The 26,569-nt window shown below is 36.2% G+C and overlaps 2 protein-coding genes across 2 annotated transcripts; both read right to left on the reverse strand.

Moving 5' to 3' along the window:
• Nucleotides 1-10,168: 10,168 nt before the first annotated feature.
• LOC129431010 (SLAM family member 5) lies at nucleotides 10,169-15,506 on the reverse strand. The gene is made up of 5 exons (XM_055188689.2): nucleotides 15,194-15,506; nucleotides 14,044-14,367; nucleotides 13,901-13,960; nucleotides 11,449-11,700; nucleotides 10,169-11,330 (listed from the first exon to the last, which is right to left on the reverse strand). Exons 1-5 carry the CDS (start codon nucleotides 15,228-15,230, stop codon nucleotides 11,143-11,145), a joined length of 861 nt encoding a protein of 286 aa, XP_055044664.2. The 5' UTR covers nucleotides 15,231-15,506; the 3' UTR covers nucleotides 10,169-11,142.
• Nucleotides 15,507-19,777: 4,271 nt separating this feature from the next.
• Nucleotides 19,778-26,426, reverse strand: tgm2a (transglutaminase 2, C polypeptide A). The gene is made up of 13 exons (XM_055188651.2): nucleotides 26,294-26,426; nucleotides 25,428-25,607; nucleotides 24,706-24,933; nucleotides 24,403-24,521; nucleotides 24,147-24,275; nucleotides 23,885-24,062; nucleotides 23,648-23,777; nucleotides 22,951-23,054; nucleotides 22,620-22,862; nucleotides 21,931-22,206; nucleotides 21,688-21,848; nucleotides 21,473-21,609; nucleotides 19,778-20,001 (listed from the first exon to the last, which is right to left on the reverse strand). The coding sequence occupies exons 1-13, from the start codon at nucleotides 26,385-26,387 to the stop codon at nucleotides 19,854-19,856; spliced, it is 2,127 nt and encodes a 708-aa protein (XP_055044626.2). The 5' UTR covers nucleotides 26,388-26,426; the 3' UTR covers nucleotides 19,778-19,853.
• Between the last annotated feature and the right edge of the window lie 143 nt (nucleotides 26,427-26,569).

The following is a 26,569-nucleotide window of genomic DNA, read 5'->3' on the forward strand; positions in this document are numbered from 1 at the left end:
TATATTTTTCATGTCTATTTTATTTTCAGTCTAGTCATGTCCTTACAGTAGAACAAAATATGATGAAAATCACCATATTAGTTTACATTACCAAATTAATATTCATGAAGTAATGTGGTTTGTGTGACAGTCTTTTCAGGTTTTTCTTAGCTACCATCTTAAAAGTCCTGCTCGGTTTTAGACATGAAAAGTGAACCGCATTTTAATCTGTCACACAGTTTAATGCTTATACTAATGAGTGAAATGTCTAATTTGTTTTTATTTTTGTTGCTATTTTTGTCCAACATTTTTGAACCACATACTTTGTAACTCGTTGCACAGATCTTCCATTTGAATGTACAGAATTTTACTGATTAGCACATATTACTAAAAGTCTTATAGAAATCTATGCAAATATTTAAATGATAGAAGATTTTGCTGAACAATCCTAAAGTTGAAAATTGAGTCATTACCAGAAAGCCATAACATAATTCAGTGTGTCAAAAGTTCTTCCTTTCTGTTTGAATACTGATTTTCACCTGCAGATGGTTTATTTCTCTAGCATGAAATGGAGTATGTTTGAATACTGATTTTCACCTGCAGATGGTTTATTTCTCTAGCATGAAATGGAGTATCTTTTGCCAAACACTATGGGGCGATTTCCCAGACAGGGCTTATCCTATTCCCAGACTAAAATGCATTTTAAGCTGCCTTAATTTAAAAACACCTTGTACTTACAAATATATCAAATGCCATTGTTTTGTCTCAAGATGCACATGTTGTTTTTTGTAAGTTATGTTTGTAAAAACTACTTAAATATCTTAATATAACTAAGGCCTAGTCCTGGATTAATCTAAACCTTGTCTGGGAAACCACCCTAAATATTTTGTGTCTGCACTCTGCAGTTAATGTAACTTTCCTTAAAGCAGAATTTAGTAGAATATAATTTATCTTTTAGATTAACACATCATACAAAAGTGATATCTTCTATAAGAGACCATAGTGCATTTAAAGTGAAATTTATTTTCTGTGTGATTGTTAATTATGCAATGCTGTACATTTGGACATTTATGGAACTTTTTTAAAGTAAGAAAAGATACATTGTGAAACATTTGATATATTAGTATATTGAAGTTTAAATGAAGTTTTATTATAAAATTATTGGGCATAATTAAGACAGACTTGTGAAATAAAAAGCTGATTGTTATCGGCTCACAGTGAATGTTTGATGGGATGGAGAACATTGATAAGCCATATGAATAAATGAAAGGTTTCCAATGCACTTCAAGCTCACTCACTTTTGCTTCATACAAAGTAATTAGAAAGAGAGTAGATGAGTTAAAAGGTCATTTTTACAAAAATTATACCAGGCTATTGAGCAATATGGAAATAAGAAAAGGTCAAGATGCAGAATGAGACATGCTTAAATCATCTGTGAAAACATTGACTAAGAATTTGATGAAGCAAACACATCATGACAATAAATGAAACAATAATGCCAGTAAGACGTTGTAAGATGTCAAAATGTGTTGTCCAGATTTCCAGGAAGATAGCGCTGAGGGTTGGGGAAGAGATTATGAGTCATTCAGTAGTCAGTACTGACACTACTCACTAAACACAGTTGGGTTAAAAATAACCCAATAAATAACCCAATGGTGGGTTACTATAGCACCGACCCTTTGTTGGGTTATTTTAACCCAATGCATTGGGTAGAAAGTTTTACCCAATTAGTTGGGTTATGAAATAAACGATTTGCTAGGTTATTTTTGCAATGCTGTTTTAACCCCATTATTATTATTATTATTTATTACTATTATTTGCTTTATAAATAAATAATGCAAAACTTACTAATACATTTGTAATGCTTTATTTTCATTTAGTCATTTGCACCTGCATTTAAATGTATAAATACATACATGTATAGAAGCATAAATACATACACACATAGATACATACATTTATAAATAAACAAAAACATAAGAACAGAACAAATCTACTCAATCTTATCCAACTAAAAACTGCTTAAAAGCATAGTTCACACATTTGTCATCATTTTCATCCTCTCATATTGTTATAAACCTGTATAAGTCTTTATTTTGATAACCACAAATGTATATTTCAAAGAATTTTGAAATCAAACCGATCATGAGCCCCATTCATTTTCATAGTATTCATTTTTCCTACTATGACAGTCAATGGGGCTCATGATCTGTTTGGTTTCAAACATTTCAAAGTCAAATACAATATATTGTATATAGTTCTCTTTTGTTGTTCTGTTTAATCAGTGCAATAAGACTAAAAGTACATTTTATAATATCTCTAAACACTTGTACAATCAGAATAAAGCAGAATTGTATGACTATTGAATGGATGACATGGTATATGATCTGGTATTTGTAAAAACATGGTCAATTTGTCTATATTTTAATGTGAAAACATTCAAGACAATTTCATGTCTAAAGTACATCAAAACACAAGCTGTTTACTCTCTTATAGCCAGCTACCCAAACTATTGTGTATCCTTTCTTTTGGTTTACAACAAAATGGTATTAGATCTGAATATCTTACCCTTTGCCGTGATGAAGAACACAATGAAGAGCCACATATTTGTTGTGTTCACTCAATAAACACAAATATCATGAAGCCTCTTTATAATTTAACACTCAACCCCCCAGTTTCACACACAAGGCTTAAGTCTAGTTATACTAAGACTAAAAATAGCCCAATGGCATTGATTTGTCTCAAGATACCCCCTGTAATGTTTTCTAAGGTATTTTTATGAAAGATGCTTTAACATTTTAATTTAACTAAGGCCTAGTCCTGGTTTTAGCTAAGCCGTGAAACCAGGCCAACATGTGCTCAGTTCTCTATTCCAGCTGATTCCTATTCTATAGCTGTCCTTAGTGTTCACCACGGGCCAGTTGTTCAAAAGTAATCCATTTGGATTTCGGCTATCGGATTAGATCAAAATTTCAAAATGGGTTGTTCAAATCAAGAAAATGGATTCTGAATTTGGATTGGATCACCAAATCCAATCTAGGTTTTGATTTGGATCAAATCATCACTTTGTGTTGTTCAAAACTTTTTAGCAAGATTCGGATTTGTTTGATCCCAAAAAGTAGTATTATACTGATCCCATCAGAAGGATGGATTTCAGGAACAAATATGTAATTAAACTTTTACTAAAGATTTTACTACAAACAGTGAGTCTACAATACAACATTTCTATCATGTAATATTTATAAATGTATCATTTTTTGTTGAAATGTTGCTCTTGATAAATTATACTTGATAAAGTATAACATTTAGCTATACCATTTAAACGTTCCAGTGAATTAAGAAAGAAAAAAGTCCATATAAATCCCTCATAGAGCAGTCAAAAGCAAATAATTTAATTTTAAGAAAAGTAATCTTTAGCTGTCATTGGGCACTGTGAAGTATATTGATTACAATCACAATCATTAGAGACCAAACAGTCAAAAGTAGTTTTAACAACCGGCATCTCTACAAATGTAAACTACCAGACATTTAGCCTCTTTATGACTTAAAATTCATGTGTTTGGGTATAAACTATATTTGTTTGTTTTTTTGTGGGCCAGAAGAACAGACAATGTTCAATTAAAATAAATTAAGAGAAAAATTAAGGGAAAGTTGTGTTTTATTGTCTCCAAGTAAAACACTTAGTGACCTGTTGTATAGCTTATAGTCAACATTGACATGTGATCCCATTTAAAACAATTGTAATCCAGATTTGCTAATCTGAAAAAGTGTGAATCTGGATTGTTTTTACACTCTTGATTCCTGTCCCTGAGCTTGCTTATATTGTATGTGTGCTCTCATATTAAAGACAGCTAGATGATGCCATACTATTCTTATTTGCTCCTGCATAACTCAGTCGTAGAGCCAAAGGTTACGAGTTCAAACCCAGGGAACACGTTTGCAAAAAAAATGTATACCTTGTAATGCCCTGTAGTCGCTTTGGATTAAAGCATCTGCAAAATGCATTAATGTAATATAAATGTATTTCTTTTTATCTTTGCCACCTATAGGATATAATATGAATTACATCCACAATATTGATGATGCCTTTAAAGATCAACATGATATTACACTGAGTTTGTTTCTTTACCTGAAGATGTACCTGTCAGTCAAATCAATCAGCACATATTTTTGTGTATCTCCTCATTTACACCTCCTGTCATTGCATTTTTTTTCTTCTGCAGACTTTTTTTAGACTATTCAAAATTGTTTACATTTTTTATTTGACCTTTAAAGGTTTTCAAGGTTTTTCAATGCTAAAATAGTTAGGCTAGTCAGCTGAAGATGTAAGGACTTCACCTAATGTAATGCACACATTTCAGTGTAAATACATCTCTAAGATTTAAACTAAATGGACTAAGAGGTTGTTGTAACAGATAATTGAGTAACCAAGAAGTTTATCAGGTTATGGCTTTAAGGGGTGGTTTCCTGGACAGGGAGACTAGTCCTAGATTAAAATAAATGTAACAGTTGTCCAAACTGAAAACATCTTGCACTGACATGTCTTTAAAACATCAGTGCTTTTGTTTTGCCTGGAAATGCACACAAGTAATGTTTTTAGCATCTTTGTTAAAACTTGTTATATTTCCTAATTAAACCAAGGCCTAGTCCTTTATTGTCAAAAAACAAACTGTCCTATCAGATTGAAGTTGAATTGAGCAAACGCCATTATGGAAAACAATTTATTGACTTAAATGGCATTATAGTTTAGAGACATCATACAGTATCAGAGCGGTCAGATCTGGACTTAACTGGACAAAGTTCAGATATTGTGACCTTCCCACATAAAAAGGCATAGTTTTAAGATATAAAGCATTTAAAAGGAATTATAGAATAAAGTAAAAATTTTGTATTCTAATTGCAACCACAAAATATTGAGTTACAAACACGAGTTCTTATTTTTCATATTTTAACTCCCCATTTAAAACATTTAAAACCATTATAAGCTTTCAATGTGACCATCATAACGAAGTTCATAAAACCTTAACTCATTGTGCTGTCATGACTGTAGTTAAGTTTCTATTGTTACAAGTGAAGTTTGTGATGGATGGGTCACAATAGTAAAGCCCCTTTTCTCGACCAATTCCTGTCTTCCTGTTTTACAAGCTAAAGGGGGATTCACGTGAAAATTTCTGCATTATAACCATTGTTGTCGCCATTTTTCACCACATCAATCATTAAGATGACCAAACAAAGTCGGGATGTTTGACATTAAGTTTGTCTTCTCTTTTCTGCTTTTTACCAACGTAGCCGGTAAGTCACATGCTTGTCTTGACATAAAATGTCCCCGTTATTTTGGCTACGTTAACAATGTGTGTATTTTTTAAAGGGCTTTCTAATGACGCACATATCGAGTTATCGGTGTTTGAAGGAGGAAACCTCACCGTCTTTACTTGGATCGCTCGACCTGAAGAAGACCCACAGGTTATGTTGAGTTTTTATAACGGAACATCGGAAGATCTGATCGCACAGCTAACCTGTCATAATCAGACCTGCACAACTGAGCGCTCGAAGCTGTATCCTTCGCTTTTAATTCAGTATGATAAACTGAATGTCAATATCGCCTTTGTGAACGCCAGCCGCAGTCAAACGGGGCTCTACAAAGTTTGCGTGTTTAGTAAAACACCGTCCGAAAACAGGATTTATAAATGTAATATTACTGTCATTGGTGAGTACACTTTAACATGCCTTTGATATTTCTCTTTGATATTCGTGTGATAAGCATTTGTTGTGTCAATTCCACCATCATCATCAGTCAATAAATGTGACACGTGTGAATCGCACGCGTACATCCCAATCTTGAGGAAAGTACCCTTGAAAAATCCAGCTAAACCAGCATAAGCTGGTATCTGGCTTAAGATGGTCCTCCCAGCCTGATCCCAATCTTATCCAACTGTAGCCCCGCAGCGCCATGATCCAGGACGCTCGTTTCAAGGACGGAAGTGGGGGGCGGCACCGAAGCACGTGCTTCAGAACAAACGCGGTTTGTCTATTATATTTGTTATATCTGAGATATGTATTTGGTACTCTGTTCACTGTTCACAATATTGGATTAATAAAAAAAGAACAAACGCGGAAGTGAGGGACAGTTGCAAAAACATGGCGTTCTGTTTTTTTTTTTGTGGTGCAGAAATATTTACTTAGGAAAAATATATTTTATTTAATGTGTAGTTGAAATTCTAAAAAATACATATGATTTAAATGTTTAGTATTTATTCCAAAATCCATGAGAAAATTAATAATGAAGGTTTAGGCATACGATCAAGGGCGCTCGTTTCAGGGCGGAAGTCGAACCATATATGGTTTGGCGGAACCGGTTTTACGACTAGTAAGGCCGGTTCTGCCAAACCATATATGGTTCGACTTCCGCCCTGAAAGGAGTGCCCTGGATCGTGTGCCCTGAATCGTCATCTCGCCTGACCAGCTAAGTCCCGCTAGACCAGCTTAAAAAGTGACCAAAACAAAGCTAGACCAGTTTCTACACCAGCAATACCAGCTTAAACCAAGCTGGGAGACCAGCTAAAACCGGCTCAACCGGCGTATAAGCTTATGCTGGTTTTAGCTGGATTTTTCAGTAGGGTAAAAATGTTATTCTCAGTACTAAGCTGAAAAGGTTTCATATCACTTTACATGAATACTATAGGCTGTGTTTACTCATGTAGTGTAGTTTTATGTTTATTTAACCAGCAATAAAGTTGTGTGGATGTAATGGCTCAACCCAGTAAGTTTCTGAATGAATGAACTGAACCCTGCTGGTCACCGCTGGTTTTTCCAGCAGGGAAGTAACCTGTGGGTGGGATTTGTTGTCATGTGAGGTCATTATCTGCTTGTTAAGTCATCATGACGTAATGATACTGTTTCTGGGTCCAAGCATCATTTTAATAGAGGATATTACTTAAACAGCCGTTAATGAGCACTATGTTTTCATATCACAGATTTAAGTGAACAATTTATATTCATGATTTATTCACAATTTATAATCCATGTCTGGTCATTTGTTATGGAGATAAAAATTAGAATTGGGGAAGTTTGGAAGTTTTACTTGTTTTTTATTATACAAGTGTATGTTAGCATTTTTTTTATTTGCCCAATGGCATCTGTGAGTGGTTGGACCCAGAAGCGGTGTCAGACTTAACAAGCGGATACTAACTGATTTATCTTGAAGAGCCTCCACTCAGGCCCATCAGTTCAGAAGGGAAGAGGAAGTCAGTAACTACAGGCATAATTTCAGCTGGAGCTGGGACCATCTTGATTATCATCATCATCATCATTGTTGTAGTAATCATTGTCAGGAAGGTCAGTATTATCACTGGAAAATATGTCAAATAATGTTTTGATTTTGTGTTCCACTGAAGAAAGAGAAGGGGGTCGCACACCGGACGTGAAGCTCAGAGCCGCGCCGTTCTAAAAAAATCGAACACATTGTTTTCTATGAGTGTACGCACACCGGCGCTAACAGGTGAAGGTTATTTAATGTATACTTCCAGTTCTACGATACGCGACTCCACGCGGAACCGGAAGTGCACATTACATAGCGCGAGCTTAGTCAGATAGCGTCTATTTCAAAATGCAAAATATACGTTAGCACCCAATGTTAATCGTTAATGATTGGAACAAATATGATGTTATTTAATGTTAAACTATGTGAGTGGCGCTCTGTGGCGCGACAGGGATTTGAGGAACTTCCTGAGTCGTAGCTGGGCGCCGCGGACAGGCCCCACCTGTCGGTGCCGGTGTGCATATGCTTATAGAAAACAATGTGTTAGATTTTTTTTTTTAGAACGGTGTGGTGCGGTGCTGAGCTGCGCGTCTGGTGTGCGACCCCCTTAAATTGTATGGATATGGAACCATACACGAGATGACAGAATTGTAATTTTTAAGTAAAATCCATGAGCTTATTTTGCTTATTTGTTTATTATAACCTTACAGTAGTGTTTACAGTAGTTTTTACATTATTTTCATCTTCACCATTATATTCAGTTAACAAAAAATGGGTGCTTTTGTATTGACAGAACCTTTTATGAAAGTGCGACCTGCGACGTGAGGTTCCTAAGACATAAGGCCTACAGTCATCAGAACTACAGACGCTGTTCACTGATTCTAAATCAGTCATTCTGAATACAAGTGTTCTGGCTATGAAGTGCACAGAGACTGTTTATGTTCAACCTAATATAGCACATGCGCAACGATTGACTGACCTGGCTGGAGAAACATGAAATGATGTAATGGAGAAAGAGTTTTTTTACATTTTAATGTGTGATGTGCATGGTAGTTTGAGGTTCTTCCTTTGTTTTTGAAGCTTTGATTGTGTTTAAAGTGCGCAATATAACATGTGTTCATGTTTGATGTGTAAAAAAAAAGCACAGTATTTTTCACACAATTCACTTATCTGTATACCGCTGTTTTCACTGTCCTAAAAACAGTCTGATGTCTTCCTTTTTTATAAAAAGTCCCTCCTTCAGAAATATCTGATTGTATAGCTTGTGTGAGCTTAGCTGGCGCCTGACTTATTCCTGTGGGGGGAGTTTAGTCAAAAACTGTTTTATTGATGTCATTAAAGCAGGAAGTAGAGGGCTGTAGTCCAAACCGTTCGTTCGCTGTAGGGTTTAAAATGGCTGTATTTAAATGGGCTTTTGAGGGTTAACCCTAAGCATTGAAAGGGTACTGCTGACAGCTATTGTATCTTTTTTTTCTGAGAGTGTAATATAACATATTTATTTATAATATAAAATATCTTAAAAATATTTAGATCTAATTGCTGAAATGATTTGGATTTAGTGTTTCTGCTCATGATTTAACTAATGTTAAGTCAAATATTTGACATCTGATTTGACACCGTCTATATAACCATCACTTGCCCTTTACAACAGTAAGGTGTGAATGTTTCCTATAATGGTTACATCATTAATGTTTACTCTGTATATGTGACCCTGGACCACAAAACCAAAAGTCAAGTCACATGGGTATTTAAAGCAATGGCCAGAATTGTTGTTTTAATGCCAAAGATTATTAGGATATTTTGTAAAGATCATGTTCCATGAATATATTTAGTAATTTCCTACCATAAACATTACACACTAAGTAAAGTTTGAAAAATAGGATCTGGAAAAACGGGACCTTTAAATGATCAGAGCTGGCTGTATTTAAATGGGCTGTTTTTATATATGTATATAATATATATTTAAAATCTAATAAAATATATATAAACATTTGTATTTCTGATGTGTTCTGTGGCATAGAAATCACATCCTGTAATGAAGCAAAAATAAGGAAATAAAAAGAATAACCATCACGAAATTTTGTTATATAATCACGTAATTTTTTATTCTTCGTGATATTATCACAAATTTCCGAGTTTTTTCGTGATCGTATAACAAATTCCTGTTTTCGTGTGATTATCACGTATTTTGGTTGCTCAAATGTTTTGTGCTATTTTCTTACCATTGTCGCTTCGGTTTTATTTACATGAAATTATATCCCTACCCAAACCCAACTCTAACCCTAAAGCCAGGCGACATATAAAAAAATAAAACAGAAAAAATAGTATAAACCAATGTATAAAGTGACATTCAAATGCAAGCCCTAAATCTAACCCTAAACCGAAGGGACAATTGTTTAAAAATAGGACAAAGCAGTTGAGTAACCATCACACGAAAACAGGACCCTGCCACACGATCACGAAAAAATGCTGAAATCTGTGAAAATATCACAAAAAAAGAACAAAAAAAATTACGTGACTATATCACGAAACCTTGTGCTTCATAATGACTAACATTATAATAACAAATGCAAGACACCATCGGTTCAGAGGACTGAAGTCCAAAAAAGTTTTTTTCTAAACCAACAAATAACAATTCCAAAGTGATTCTTTAAATGCTTACGTTTTTATTTTAAAGTGTGTCTTTTTGTTTGTGTGTCATTGATTATTTTGTATGTTAATAAACGACACTGTCAAAAATAAACACAGCAAAATCACCAGTGTTAAATGTACACTGCTGAGGAAGATTTATGTACGCACACTTGCAGGTGATCTGTGATTTTTAAAGAGAACATTGCTTTGTTTTATAAGTCTTAATATTTTTTGGCATATGCCATTTTTGGCTTTTGTGCGTATGAAGACTTTTAGTAAGGATCCTAAGCACAGTTTATAGAACGTTTCAGCAGTAACAATTAAACAAGCGCATTTCAAGGTCAACACGTAACTTCCGGTAAACTCCGCTAAGAATAAATAACAACAAAGTTATTTTAAAGTAGTTTATTTATATAACAAGCAAAATAAACAACATGTAGATTACCTTGGAAACCAAAACATTTGTTATTTTCGATGAGGTATTTGTTTAAGAGTTCAGTTTCAGCAACTAGTCAAACCATTTAACAAACAGAAACGGGAAGTAAAGTTTGGACCAGATGCGTAATTGCGTCACCGCATGTGCGTCCGATGAAACGTCTATAAATGAGGCCCCAGCAGTGTACATTTAACACTGATAATTTTCCTGTGAAGGTATAAAAGCTGTCACTGGAGCAGAACCTTTCAAAAAGGTCCTAATATGTACCATTTAGGTACCAATATGTACCCTTTAAAGTACTAATTTGCACTCTTTGAAAGGGTACTGCAGTGACAGCTGTAATATAAAAATATTTTAATAATATAAAATATCTAAAAAATATTTAGATCTAATTGCTGAAATGATTTGGATTTAGTGTCTCTGCTCGTGATTTAACTAATGTTAAGTAAAATATTTGTGTTGTCTGACATCTGATTTGACACCGTCTATATAACCATCACTTGCCCTTTACAACAGTAAGGTGTGAATGTTGTCTATAATGGTTACATCATTAATGTTTACACTGTATATGTTTCCCTGTACCACAAAACCGATGAAGGCACATGGGTATATTTGTAGAAATAGCCAGAATTGTTGTTTTTTAATGCCAAAAATCATTAGGATACTGTAAAGATCATGTATTAAGATATTTATTATTTAGAAAGCTTCTTTATTTATCAGCTTTCAGATGATGTATAAATCGTAAATTCAATAAATTGACCTTTATGACTTTATGGTTTTGTGGTTCAAGGTCCCAAATGTGATTTTAAACTTTTTATAGAGCTTCAGTTTATAGATCTTACACCTTCTGGTGCCTCATAAAAATGTCATTAGCATGAGAAAGAGTTCGGCCTTGAGCAGATCTTATGTGTTCAACCAGAAAGACAACAGTAGCAAATCCCACCAGAACTGACAGAACGAGCCGGATCAGAACCTCAACATCTCCACAATACTCCTGACAGTCTGTATGTGTAGACAGAGATTCTTCTAGAATGATAAACACGTACACATTTCAGTAAATGTTTTTTTCAGTACAAATGCACATTGCAGAGGCTGAGGTTGATGTGGTTAAGAAGAGACTTCCTGATTGTTTGTATTATTTTACCTTCATAGTATGGACAGACGTCTTTCATTTGAAGATTGAGGCTCTTATTGCTCACTGGATTTGTGGCCGTGCATCTGTATGTTTCTGTATCATTATAATGAAGCTTTAAAGATAAACTGAGATTAAATCTGAGATCAGAACTGCTGGTCTGGTTCACCATTTCACCTCCTTTGTACCACGAGATGGAGACGTCATTGTCATTTTTTACAGAGCAGAGAACCGAGCAAAAGTCTTCCATCTTCTGTGATGTATCTGGTAAACATTAGCGTAGCGTTAAGTCTAAAGTATTTATTTTTACTCCTCTATACAATAACAATATTTTGCCCCAAGCTAGTATTGTACAACCAACAAGATAAAAAATTGGTATGGGTATGGTTCAACCCCAAAACCTGTGTTTACCACAAAATAACCATAGCTTTGCTACAAAAATCATGGTTAAACCATGGTTACTATAGTCACTGTTCGAATTGAGGGGGTCTGGGGTGGTCCCGGACTTCCTGAAAGCATTGAGGGATGCCCTATAAAGCACAAAAATATAAATGAGGGGGTCCCCTAATTTTTATTAAAATTAAAATACTACATGAATTGAAAATTCTTGTGATTTACTGCCACAAAGCAATACTGTCCATTATTTGTTCCAATTTCTAAATAAACTAATCCAAAAGATTTCTGTCTGAAATAAATGTGCGCCTCACGCTGTTTTCTGGAGGAATTGACAGATTGTTACTTTAGATTTAGGATTGGGTTAGGGGCTTTAAAAAATATTCTAAAACTATTATTTAACACTAATTTAAGGGGTAATATTTGTTAGGGTTTTTTTAAATTGGTTTTTATTTGACTAAAACGTTGATCCAAGATCAGGCTTAGCAAGGGGACCCCCATAATCTTTGACATAATTTGAACACTGACAGTAAAAGCATGGTTTTGCCAATAATGATCAATATACCAAAACAACATGGCAAGTTTTCGTAAGGGTAATATCATCAATCTGTCCAAGACTAAAGGTACAGATTTTTTTTTATTAATTGATTATACAAAATAAATGTGGGTAACACTTTATTTTACGGTGTCTTTGTTACATATGCTACATGTAATTATTATAAGCTACAGCTGGTTCAAAACGCCGCCGCAAGAGTGCTTACTCGATCTAAAAAGTATGACCACATCAGTCCAATTCTGGCATCTTTACACTGGCTACCAGTTAAATATCGTATACAATTTAAAGTATTACTAATCACCTACAAAGCCTTAAATGGCCTAGCGCCTTCGTATATTAAAGAACTACTATCAGAATACAATCCATCACGTAAACTGCGCTCACAAAATTCTGGTCACTTAATTATCCCTAGAATATCAAAAGTGTCTAAAGGTGGTAGATCCTTTTCCTACTTAGCCCCTAAGCTCTGGAATGATTTACCATATAATGTTCGAGTATCAGACACAGTCGATCAATTTAAATCTAAACTTAAGACATTCTTCTTTAACAAAGCATTCACATAAAATGTCCAGTAAATTTACATTTCCCGCAGTAGTTAGTTTGTCTAGAACAAAGCACTCACATACCTCATATGGGTAATATACTATTGCCGCAATAGTTAGCCTGTCTGGAACCGAGCCGACTTGAACCACTATAATGTTTGACACTTGCATTGCATGCGAACGGCCCCTACGCTAATAGAATTCTGTTTTTCTCTCCCTGTCTCGTCCTCAACCACGAGGACCATGAGACAAACAGACCCAGTTCCGGCTGCTGTGAAGATCATTGCATCACTGATCCACTGGCTGTCCTTCAACGTGATGACCAGACGATGCCCGACCAACGACCACCGGCTAAACCAGTTTAATTCGCATACCCGCCTCCTATCCCGACAGTTTCTATATATAGATAAATATATATTAATTCCTCCCAAGGGTTTTTGTCCTTCTAGCACTTTTTCCCATTGGTTTTTTTTTCCTAGAGGGTTTTTAATCCCAGGGAGAGTCAGCCATCTTTGGCTTAACTTAGCACTTTACAGTATAGGTTACATTATTAATATGCTCGCTTGTACGGTTTAACCGCTTTCTCTACTTCTTATATTATCTATTGATTTTCTGTGTTCTCCTCTACATCTTCTCATGTAAAGCTGCTTTGCAACAATTCACACTTGTGAAAAGCGCTATATAAATAAAATTGAATTGAATTGAATTGAATAGTAATAACAGGTAATTATGCATAATTGCACGCAACTAACCCTAAACCAAACCCTAATCCTAACCCCAACCCTATAATAAGTACATGTTGTTAATGATTATTACTTAGTATTTAAATGTATAATTACACTGTAACAGTGATACCGTAAAATAAAGTGAGACCTAAATGTGTTATAGTGCATTTACAGCTCTTAATAAAGAGTGTTTAATAAGATTATGGATGTAACACTTAGAATTGATAAAGTAAAAGTAAAGATCTTACTTGAAGGTTGTTGCACACTAGTAAGTGAAGTGCTCTTTATAGCAGGTACAGAAACAGGAGCTTTAGGACAAGGAAAAATAACTTGACATTTGTTTGGACTCCAGATTATTCATGTGTCCATATTGACTGCAGGTGTATCTTACCGTATACATTCACTTTGAACATTCTTGTTGAAATCTGTTTGTCGATAACAATCATTGCTTTATAGATTCCAGAATCATTTGTGCTGATGTTTGAGATGCTTAAAGCTCCAGTCTGTTGGTCCAGCTGTACCCTGCCATTAAATCTCCCATCATAATGGCTGTAAAGTTTCCCGTGATACTGGGCGATGCGAGAACTTAGTTTGCCATCTTCAAACGTCCACAGTATTTGTGTGCTTTCCTTGAGTTGCTCAACTTCAGTATCGAGTCTGAGGAGATCCCCATTCATCACTTTAACAACTTTAATATCATCAGACCCTCCGGCCACTGTAACAGAAAAAAACGCAATTAAACAATCAAATGTGAATTATTCAGCAAGACCCAAAATTTAACCTTATGAGACAAAGAGTTTTGAAAGAAAGCATTTAGCCACACAGTTGCACAACAGGGGTTTACTCTTGCTAAACTAAATACAAGCAAAGTTAACATACTCATATACAAACAAATGCTTAAAATTATTGCACAAGATTTTATTTTTAACTGCAGCTCTGCACAGGCCTGTGGTTTAACCAGGTGTGGTGAAAAGTGAGATAGAGGAAGTTAGATAATGCTGCTTGTAAGTCACTGGGTCTTGACCAGAAGGTGTTACTTTCTATATAACAAAGTTTTATACAAAATAAAGCACTTACAAAGTGAAAATCACAAACCACCAATTAAACTTAGTTTTAATCTGCTATATATGTGTTTAAATTGTATACAGTGAGCTGTATGTGAACACAGTTTCATGATGCTAACATTATAGAGTTAAATAGCCAGGAAAAAAAACAATACGTGTGTATCTTGAGACAAAACAGTTGCACTGATATATGTTTAGAAATGGCAGTGAAATGTGTTTTTAAATTAAAGCATGCATTTTAGTCTCAGACTAGAATAAGCCCTGTCTGGGAACCCATCCCTAAATGTTAAACCTATATCATATATTATAATAAATATATTTGTATTGCACCATAAAAGAAGGAATTTTCTTCAAACATCCTTAAACAATACCTACTGTATAACCAAGATTTATTGCATCTGTACGTAAATAATTTATGTTAACATTTTCCTTTTACCCAAAAGTTTAAAATTAAACCAAAAATAAAAAATATCTTACCCTCCACAGTGATGAAAAACAAGATGAGAGTCCACATTTAGGATTTTGTGTTATAATGATTAATCTTTCCGTTTGTCCTTCACTCGATGATTCAACAGGATGGACATGCAGTAAAAAAAGTTTCTCTTTCACTCTCTATCTGTGTTTCTCTCTCAATTCTCTCACTTTGGTGGGTGCAGTTGCGGTTTAGAAGTAAGACAGTCAGCCTTGTAACCTAAAGGTCGCTGACTTGATTCTCGAGGCTGGTGGGTTGCGACTGATGTGCCCTTAAGATTGAGATCTTCCCCCAATTGCTCCTTGGGTGCTTCAGTGATAGCTGCCCACTTTAAGTATGGGTTATCATAAGTATAGGTTATCATACATTGACCCATTACAGGTCACTTTCACTTCACTTTCTCTCTCTCTCAATATCCAGCTATGACTTTGATGTTCAGATTCATTTAATTAGTTTTTACACTAAGTCTCAGATCTGTTTTTGTCAGGAAAATGAATGTGTCTATTACTCAAAGATAGTCAACTTTGTTAACACAAGCACAAGATAGATACAGAGATGGCGGAGAAGATAGGAGTCTTAATGCTCAGTCTCACTTTGTCTGACTAAAACCAGATTGTTATTGTTAGGTGGTATAAAAACACCAAGCAAAAACAGTGGAAAATGTACTTCTTTATAACATTGTGATGTGAAAGTGACAGCTACATACATTCACCACTAGATGGCGCTGCACGAGCATTTTTCACTTAATATTTTAGATTTCACTTTAAAGCCAACAGGTAACTAATCTAAATTTGTACAAAAACCCATTAAAGTTTTACTCTTTTAAATGCTGTTTAATGCACTACTGTCTTGCAGGAAGAATATGATATAGGCGTTTTTATATGTAAATATTAAATAAGTAAAGCATGTGTTTTTTAATCATTTATATCAATAAGGATTCCGTAGCATTCTTGTTTAGTTTTAACTAGAATTTAAAAAAAAATATAACTGTTGAACAATTCACAACAAAAGTTGTGCGCGACAAAAAGTGCACGAATGAAGAAGTGACGTCATTACGAACCGTCTGAAACAACACGCGGCAGAGTTTGACATTTTTATCAGTGCTTGAAGAATTTATATCGAGTTTTTGGACCTTTGGACATAAAGGATGAGTGCTTGGTGATTTTTGTCACAGTGAGTCACAGTTTTTTTATTAGCTTGCACGTGCTCCACCTAAGCGTATCGAAGACGTTTTAAATGCCCTTATCAATAGTATACATGATAAAAGTGCAGTAAACAATTTGTAAAAACATTGTTTTACTCCTAAAAATATGGTGAACTATGTGGTAATCATGTTTTTTAAAGAGGGCAAGCAAGTTGCGAGTGATGAGCGGATGGATACATTACACGAGGAGATACCTCACATAAATATAGATCCTAAATAGTTTTGAATGCAAATGATTTGTGTTCTATACGATTTAGTGTGAAATAATTAACCATATTTGTGATATCTGCAATGTTTTCTACTTGATATTGATATTTTGCGTACTTGTCCACAGAGCTGCCAACTTCTGAGTTCAGCTTGGAGTGAGATTTCTTTTTTTTTTTTTTTTTTTGGGGGGGGGGTAATTTTTTATATAAGTCCTAACCATTTGCCAATGGATAATAGTGTGGATTTTAGCTATTTCTGTGTTAAATAGTTGGAAAATACTGCGTTAAAATGGTTCACAATATAAATCGAATCATATTTTAGAAATTAAATGGAAATAAAAGCTTTTACTGAGTTTAATTGCCTGAGATTAGAGTCTTTACCATTATTTTAGACAATTCTATTATGCTTTCCTTCTGATAAAAGTTCCTTCCAAAAAAGTTCTAAAAATCTAATGAATACTGGTCTCTGTAAAATGTATAACTGCAGATAACAGCAGCTTTGATTCAGTTTATCCACTGAGAAAGAGAAGCGTAAAGTGATGATTTGTGATTGGTGATAGAGAGACTGTCACAATCAAATAAACCAAATGAGTAGTTTATATTAAACTTAAGCAACAGATAATGTGTATGTCAAGACCATATAATTATATTTCGTATATATTATTGTTTATAGATGTCAAATATCAATTGACTTTTTTCTCTTTTATTAAAACTGTCACAGCAAACATCACGCAGGCTTGTACTACTTGCAAACATGCACACGCGAGTGATGGTTGATTAAAATTGCTGTTTTCTGAGGGTATCTGCGTGCGTGGAATCCGGGCAATTCTCTGCTTTTCATCCAGACCTTGATGCTTTGTGTGTTCGACTGGTGCGGAGCTGACTGATCGGCGTATGACATCAGAGTAACGCGAGAGCAAAGGTAAAGGCGGAACCTTTTGTAACATTTCCACTTGCTCTCGCGGTACTCTGATGTCCTCGCTGCCGAACTTCCTGCGCAGCGCCACATAAAGTGAAATGCTCTTTGACGCTTTGTAGCAAAGTACCAGCAACATGAGAAGTGGTGGCACCTAAGACAGTGAAGGTACGCTAAAATATAAAAGTGTCAGTACTGCGAGCACTGGTTTAGCTACTTACATCGTGCTTTGCTCTTTCACCATCGCGCAGCCGCGCACTCGCTCTCTGTGGTTTGTAGCTGGCGCTTCGGCATCTGTAAACAATAACTCCACCTTCTTTGATTTGATTGGCCGTTGCATCATTTTGACTTTGACGAGCGCTTTATGCTGTTTGAGGCACGCCAGATAGAGATAGGCGTTTTACAGTATTTACAGTTAGGTATATTAGGCAATTATTTAATGTCTTTTATTAAACTCAATGGGAATCTCAATGGTGGGCACGAGCCTGCGTGAGAAAATTGATGTGTGGCGTGAGAGCGTGAGAATGGGGTCAATTGCGTGAGTCTCACGGTGAATGCGTGAGAGTTGGCAGCTATGTGTCCATCTTTCGTTTTTGACTTTGAGTTCATCCAGTGACTCGAATCATTTGAATCGACTCAAACAGATCATCGATTCGCGTTCATCATTACAACAGTAAGTAGTATCTTTTTAAATTAGTATATTCATTTAAAACAAGAAATGTTGCACATATCTAAAACTTTTATAAATGTGTCTACAGAGAGATTTTTCAAGCTAGATGCTTAATATAAAGAGATCGACCAGTTGCCTAAAAAAGTTACCAAATAAACTATCACAGAGGATTTATGCGCAAGTAAATAAACAAATTGTTGACACAGTTTGTGATTGTAGATCACAGATAACACACAAAGTACATTAGATTAATATTACTTTGTAATAGTATGTACATTTTCTTTCCAAAGTCCTTCTGATACACAGTTATTAACAAAATACAGCAAGCATTTAATAGTGGACACCCTGTATTTACACATATAAAAAAATGTATAGGATCTTTTTAGGTCTGTATGATGAAAGAAACTCTAACAAAATGGCAATTTGCTGACACGTTTGAGATAGAGGACCGGCTGCACAAACCCTGACATGATACCAATAGACAAGGAAATGGACCAGGCCAAAAGATACTTCTCTAACTCTATGATATGAATAAGAATAAGAGAGACAATCAAAGGCCCATACATAATAACTGAAGACACCAACAATGTCAGAATGATCCGGAAAGCCCTGATTTTATCCCGGTTTACTCCATCTTTCTGCTTGCCATTGTCACTTGGCCCAGGACGCAGTAGAGCCTTGAGGACCATTGAGCAACTGTACAGTTTAACAGAGAGAAAAAATAGGAGAATTGGTAACATGAACATATGAAATTCAACGACACGCATTGTAACTATTAAGCTGGAGCTTATGATGACAATCCACCCGACAGCAGAACAGGCAATCCTGTATTTCATGGGTTTGAGTTTGAGGAACATCACAGGATGAAGAACTCCTAAGTAACGTTCAAGACAGATGCAACTCTGAAACAGAGGACGACCCACCAACAGCATTATGCCAGGAAAGTAAACCCCAAACCTACAGTCAGTACAATTGAAGAAATACTGCCGTATGATGAACACATAGGAGGAGCAGAAGATGACCTCAGTGAGTGCTTCGTTGACGACGAAGATTTCGGTGGATTGTCCTCGGATCATCTCCTTCGCACTGAGCCACAGAATGTAGCAGTTCGCCGGAAAACCAAGAACTATGTTGATCCCGACGGCACAAGCGATCAAATAAGAGGGATAAACATAGCACGCGCTGGAACTCACAGAGAAAATCATTGACGCACACATTGAACTGTTTGTCGCCTCCAACGTGACCATGTCTTAATTTCTAAAGATTAGGAAATTAAAAGTAAACAAAAAGTTGTAACCTACAAAATGTTTTACTTTATCCTTTGTCCAAGCAAGCAGACAGTAGTTTAACTCCACCCGTGTCGTGTGATTTGATCTGAACGATTTGTTTCACCTACAGCAGAAAAAATTTTTCTCCTTATTTCTGACCTTCTGATGATTTAGGGAGCGGTTTTGCATTGATGCAACATTCAAATGTAGTTTTTCTAGCATGGGTTGCATACCAGACATGCAAATAAAGAATTTTCAGAACGTCAGAAAGATAAACCGAACAAATATACTTTATAATACTTCTAATAAAACGTTATAATTTAGCCCTTGTTAAGTGATTTTAAATGAATAGGAACATCCATAAACAAAGAAGACTACATGCATAGGTAAAATCGCTTAATTTATTCATAGATGACAAGATTCTCAAAGGTCTGAATATTATGAAGTTTGTCACTGTCAAAATCTATTAGTATTTTTCTTGGTCCTGGCAGATTTGGTGTAAACTCCACTTTGGCGATGGCGAAACCTTTAGGATTAACTTTTCCAATCCTGCAAAAAAATTAAAACAGCCATAAGATTCTTACAATTTAAAAAAATAATTGATTGTGTAACATAAAGGTGTTCAGTGATTGGTTAAAGGTTTCATCTACCTCTAATTATTAATGTTGACGTGTGTTTTGAACAATACTTATTCAATTAATCCATTTAGGAATACATTTGGCTTCACTTCTAACATTATGTCAAAAATATACTTTGTATGAGATTTAACAAGTTATACATTCACAAAGCACTAGAGTAGGGTTGTCACTACCATATTTCAGTCCTTAATACGGTTGCGTTCACACACAGTTCTGTTTTTTTACGGGAGTTCCATACATTTCCTGTACATTTTTGTGACTCACATGATATAGTTTCTAATATTTCCAATATTTCGATATACATTACAGTGTTCCGTGGCCGTTCACATGTCATGTCTAAAAACGCATTTTAAATGCGGGTCAAGGCGCTTTTTCTTTCAAAACATGCTCCCGTGGCGTCTTTTGTAGCAACCATGAGCCGCGCTCCCTCGGACAGCGAGGAAAACACAATGACTGATCGCTAATCTAGGTCTGGGCGATATATATCGGGGGATTCTCATGCATGTTTCATCAGTAAAGCCGGTTCCTTGATTAGAAGTAAATTGCCATCGGCTGTTTTCGGATGGAGCGGCATTTGCTGCACGGAGCTGTACTTCCCTGACAAGCTGGGCCATATCGCATTAGTTGTCACAGGTGATACATCCTCGATAATTAATGCGAAATTGCCCCGATTGTCAGCGAACTACGGCTCTGGGTAGTAAATGCCGAGGTATGAAGGCTAAATCCATACTGTAAAAATCACCTTTTGTTGTTGTACAACAAGTCCAATGCGAAAAAAATACTTTGTGTAGGTGCAATCTTTTACATTTTCAGGCTCACACATGTAATAAATGCAGTTCAGTCAGGACCACTTAAGAGTTCCAAAGATTATTATCTGAATTTGGCCAAAGGCTGAGGAATCAAGGGGCTCGGTTGTCATACTGCACCGTTAAGATGCATCCTTTGGCATGTATCCCCCAGGCTGTCAGGAACCAACATTTTAAAATGTTACGCGTGAAAATAATTAAAAAGGGGTGCGATGGTTGTGAAAACTGAGATATTGGAGGTGAAGTGGAGGTGGTGGGTGCAAATGTCTGTGCGACAGACTGCAGAGTGTCTGATTGACTGGGCTTAAATACTGTTGATTAAAGCAGATGGAGTGATTGAGCAGCTGAGCGTCAGCTGGTGTAGTTAGCGATCAGAGGTCTGCCTGAACTATGCTTGAATTCCATCCGGTCACTCAAGCTATATTTGTCAATCCTGAACTTTGCCACTGTGAACGTAGCCAATTGTTCTCCATAATTGATAACGCGATAAGTTTATACTGTATGACATCAGATATGTTGGCTGGCAGGGTGGTGAATGTAGTTTCTCTTGCCAGATCTAGTCATCAGATGACTTACTCGTGAGTGATGGGTTTGCCGTCAGTCAAGTTGGCACCATGTATAGTGAACACGCAGTTCTCCAGAGACTCTGGTAGTGGATTTTGCAGAGATAAATCTGCCACAAGTTTCTGGCCCACTTTTGGCACACCCAATATCTGGAGAGGGACAAGATCATAGATTTATATGTTTCTTTGTTTATCTGACACCTTTTATCAAGAAAAGATTTGACATACATTGACGATTATTTCAGGGCTGTCCAGGATGATGGTCTTTGTCGCTCTGTAAAACTCGCGTGTGTCTGCATCAATGAGTAAAGCCATCAGTTTGATCATTCTGTCTTGAGTTATGGCTTTACTGTACTCCACATATTCCAGTCGTAAAGTTACCTTTCCCCCTAAACACACAAAACAGACATGAGATTTAGCTATTGCAAATGTTTGAAATGACTTTTGTAGACAAACATAAAGTTGGCATACCCTCTGTAGATGCTAAATTCATCTCTGTAAACTCGCCCAATCCACAGGTCTCTCCGAGTTTGCCATTGTAGGTCACAGCTTGGGCATAAAACATGACTCGACAGGTCTTGGTGACCATGGTGTTGTTTTTGAGCTCTGCATAGACGTCAAAGTCCGAGCCGATCTGCATGTCTGGGATCACTTTGATCTTGATGTGTAAACCAGGTTCCTCTCCCGTTTGAGAAAGTCTGTTGTGGTGATTTGCTTTTTCGTAAACCTTTCTCTCTTCTTCAGAACCTAAAGATAACAGAGTCTTAATCTGTCATGTGGCACAAAACCATTGATGCTTACAAGAAATTGTTGGGGTATGGATGCTGTAACAGAATCAGACTGGTTGGTTGACCAGCATCACCAGACTTTGGTTTTGCATGGCTGTTCTTGTTAACCACAGCTAAATTATTACCATACCAGCATTAACTAGCTTTCATGCTAAACTGGTCTTTTGAGCAGGGTGAAAAGCAGCATTTGTTTAAATTGATATTAGAGCAATTTTTTGCAAATTTTGAAAAGATTCAATTCACGCTTGGATGGAAACCCCACCATAGACACACTTGGTGTCGGCCTTTAACAACAAGACTGCACATCAAATGCATCATTTGAGACAGGGCTGTTGTGTGTTTTAAATGAAGTATGCAGGAATGTCTTCATACCTTCTGGATATTTGTAGCTGTGTGTGATGTCCTCTCGATCATCTCTCCCGACTGCCTTGGTGCTTAAAGACTTGCCCACCTCTGTAGTGGATCCACTCATCTTCAGCACTCTTCCGTCATTAAGTTTAATGTACTCCACAATGTCAGCGTTCACCTCGGCGTATACATAGGGAACGTCATAGTGCAAAGTGAGCTCACCCTCTTTTATGGCTCTGACAGGGGCCGGGCCACAGCAGAACACCCCTTTGGACAACAGAACCATATTTTTCATCCACCATATTGCTCTTTCATAAGGAATTGATATTTATATAGATTATTATTATCATTTTACCATCACTTCTATGCTGAGGCGTCGGGTCACTTGCCTGCCAACCTTCGTACCCGAGCGGCAGGTCTGATCGTGTCATCCAGCTCTCTACCCACACGTGAAAGTTCCTGGGAAAGACAATATTTGATACAGTAAATAAGATAAAATAATCAGTGTATGTTGAATTATTATTTTTTATTTGACAATACGTAACTTTAATAGTGAAATGTACTTTTTAGGGCTGCAACAACTAATCAATAAAATCGATAATAATCGATTATGAAATTCGTTGTCAACAAATTTTATTATTGATTAGTTGATCTGTGACGTGACGTCACATGCACCACTGTATCGCGGACATGCGTCCGCTTCATACTGTACAGTGCGAGTTGTGCGCTTATAATTAAAATATTTTGACATTTAAAGATGTTTTGCTGTATTAAAGCTGCACAAACTTTTTTATTTAAGGCTTAAAATATAAAAATCAAAAAGATAATCATAGTATAACACTGTACACATGCTACACATAAATACCCCAATTTAGAGCCTTATTTAGCTATAATAAATGAAAATCTAATTGAGTAAATATTTACGTTTTATATGATTAATCGAAAAATAATCAACCGATTAATCGATTATGAGAATAGTATTTTCATTGATGATGTCAGGGTGGACAGTATATCCTTTAATATGTAATCATTGGTAGACAGATTAAACATACCATATAGAGTCGTCAGAAATGTTCTCGTCAAATTCATTGTAGAAACGCTCCATTAAAAGATCGCCGTTACTGTCGTGTGCCGATCCAAAATTTGTGACGATTCTGCAGGGGATTCCAAGAGCCCTGGACACTGAACACAAACCAAAGACTCATCCAAATAAATATCATTACTCGTTGAATACTATTTGCAATGTTATATACTGATTTATGGTAAATTAAGCACACGTTAAAAATTACCTGTGCAGGCGACAGCTGCAAACACCCAGCACTGTCCGTACCGCACCCTACCGAAGCCGGAATTACTCCACTGCCGGAGGATGGAGCAACTGTCTTTCCATGCCGTCGGCTTTACTCCATCCTCATAATCACCTGACCAGTTGCCAACCAGAACACCTTTATCATCATTACTGTTGATCTACACCAATAAAAGACAACACAATCATAAAGTAAAACAAACGAGTCTCTTATAATCCAACACGTTATGATGACTGCTACTAACCATAGCACTGAACACTCGGGTCACATACACGGGACTCTTTCTCTCAGAACAGTCTAGAGCCGCGTCACTGATATATTTGGGGTTTTCATCTAGAATCTGTAGACAGATGTCCAGTATGCCCGGCTCGAACTGTGAGGAAAGATGGAAAACAAGTTATATTTGTGATATCACTAAGAGTGATTTAAATAGAGAGAGAACTTCAAAAAGTAGTTTTATGGTCATGATAAAAAAAATTTAAATGGTTGAGGTGTAACACCTGTCCAAAAGCCCACGGTAGGGCCGTGATACGTTTGGGTGTCCCACGGTAGATCAGGCCATCCTGAGAAAGGACATATTCATCTCTGTCTGATTCATTTGACAGGTACACCGAATCCCCTGGAAAACACCAATTATTCACATGTTACATTTACATTAAATTTACATTTATTTATTCAACCAATGCTTTTATTCAAACTGAACAGATGAAAAATATACAAACACTCCATTAATCAAGAATATAAGCAATGTTTCAAATGCTGAGATACCTAATGAAAAAAATATATATCATCAATATTCTTACTTTTACACCAGGGGTTAAAAAGCATCACAAAATCTCCCAGATTGACCCCTGCTCCCTGTTCCAGGATCAGCTTATAGACTCCAATAGGAGCATTAGGGTGCGAGCATACGGTCAGAGACACAGTGTTTTCAGACGTTGTTTCTGAAGTTGCACTCCAGCATGATCTCGAGATGAATTTACTAAGGCTAAATTTTGCTTTGGTTTGTGCATCCACTGAAGGTATTGGACCTTAAAGCAAACAGAAATGAAAGTTAATGAAAGTTTATCTCCTGCTAATGTTATGTGCATGTGTTAAAGCATTAACATTGTGTTACTTGCACATGACATGAAGACTTTAACACTACGCTAATGAATTTCAGGCATTGTGCACCTTCTAAATATAGCGCTAAACATCACTGTAATGTAGGGCTGCATAGCGATTAATCGCAACTAATTGTTTGCAGAATAAAAGTTCATATATGCATGTATAATTTAAAGAAAAATATATTTATACATTAAAAACTTTTATTCTGCAAGTGATTAGTTGCGATTAATCGGTATGCAGGCCCACTGTATGAAACTACTTTCGTGCAGATGTCCCCAAACCTTTTCTAAACCATAACCACCTGTCATATACCAGAACTAACTGTGTGCTATGAATTATTCTGATAATCAAATTAATTTAAAATATGTTTAAATTAAAATTATTTTAAGTCTGATTTGGGTGGTATTAAATGAAGAACCTGTTTTGGCGACAAAGTTGATGTTAGTCCCATTCTGAAAGTGAGATCCCGGTCGCAGGTGTAGTTTAATGGTGAACGGCTGACCTCTTCTCACGATCAATCTGTCCACACCGATCAGCTTTGTGTGATGATCTGTGTTGTTCACCTCACACAACAGATCAATGCGTTCGATCTCCACGACTGTGAAGGAAACATACAGTCATTCAATATCTTTTCCCATTAAGATAAGCATTATATGGTGTTATTTAAGTATCACGACCATTAACCTTCATATCGACCAAATCGTTGTCCACTGATTTTAGGCATAGCACCGATTAGATGCACCAATAGATGTGTTACTTGTGTTCCCATATGCAGACAGTGGCGTGTAGTACGGGACTAAGCATCATGTATATTTAGGACATGACCCATAGATTCTTGTCTAACATTAGAGGAATCAGAATGAATGAGCTTATATCCAAGCTTTTCACGTACAGTTCATTACAAATGTAAAAGCATGATGGCACTTCAGTTGACCTATGAAGCTATGAAGATATTTTAGACAAAAACCATGCACCAGTACAGTGTCAGATGCTCTACATGACTTTGCAGAGGAACATTATTGCAATTTAGAAAGCAAGTCACAAATATTTAAAAGTGCTCAAATGCAATTATTGCTTTGTTACGGCTGACGTAAAGCATGCAAACGGTTAATAATCTAATGTTAACATGATATCTTGATCTGCACAACAACCACATACACTGATCACCATAAATTCACATGTAGTCAATTGAATAATGCATCAACCACTTGTGGTAAAATTTTACGTATGTCTTTTACAAATACATCAGAAAGTGTCACATGTTTGACTAAAGCTCAGTCTTACCTTCGTCCATCATCGCAGGCGGTAATGCTCGACCCGAGGGACAGATCCACTCGGTGTTGGGTAACTTCAGCTGGTGTTGTGATATTTCAGGCATGGTGTCATTATGTTTCTGTGGTGTCAGGAGATGTGCACTTTGAACCGCTGTCCTTATGACAGTTCCTGTCTAACAGAGACTAAAGCTAATAAATCATGTGTCGAGTTACATCTATTTTTGACCAATGGGGTCATAGAGGCTCATTAATTATAAACTCTATATATACACAACCCTATATGTGT

Source organism: Misgurnus anguillicaudatus, chromosome 13, assembly GCF_027580225.2.
Source record: "Misgurnus anguillicaudatus chromosome 13, ASM2758022v2, whole genome shotgun sequence".
Classification (NCBI taxonomy): Eukaryota; Metazoa; Chordata; class Actinopteri; order Cypriniformes; family Cobitidae; genus Misgurnus; species Misgurnus anguillicaudatus.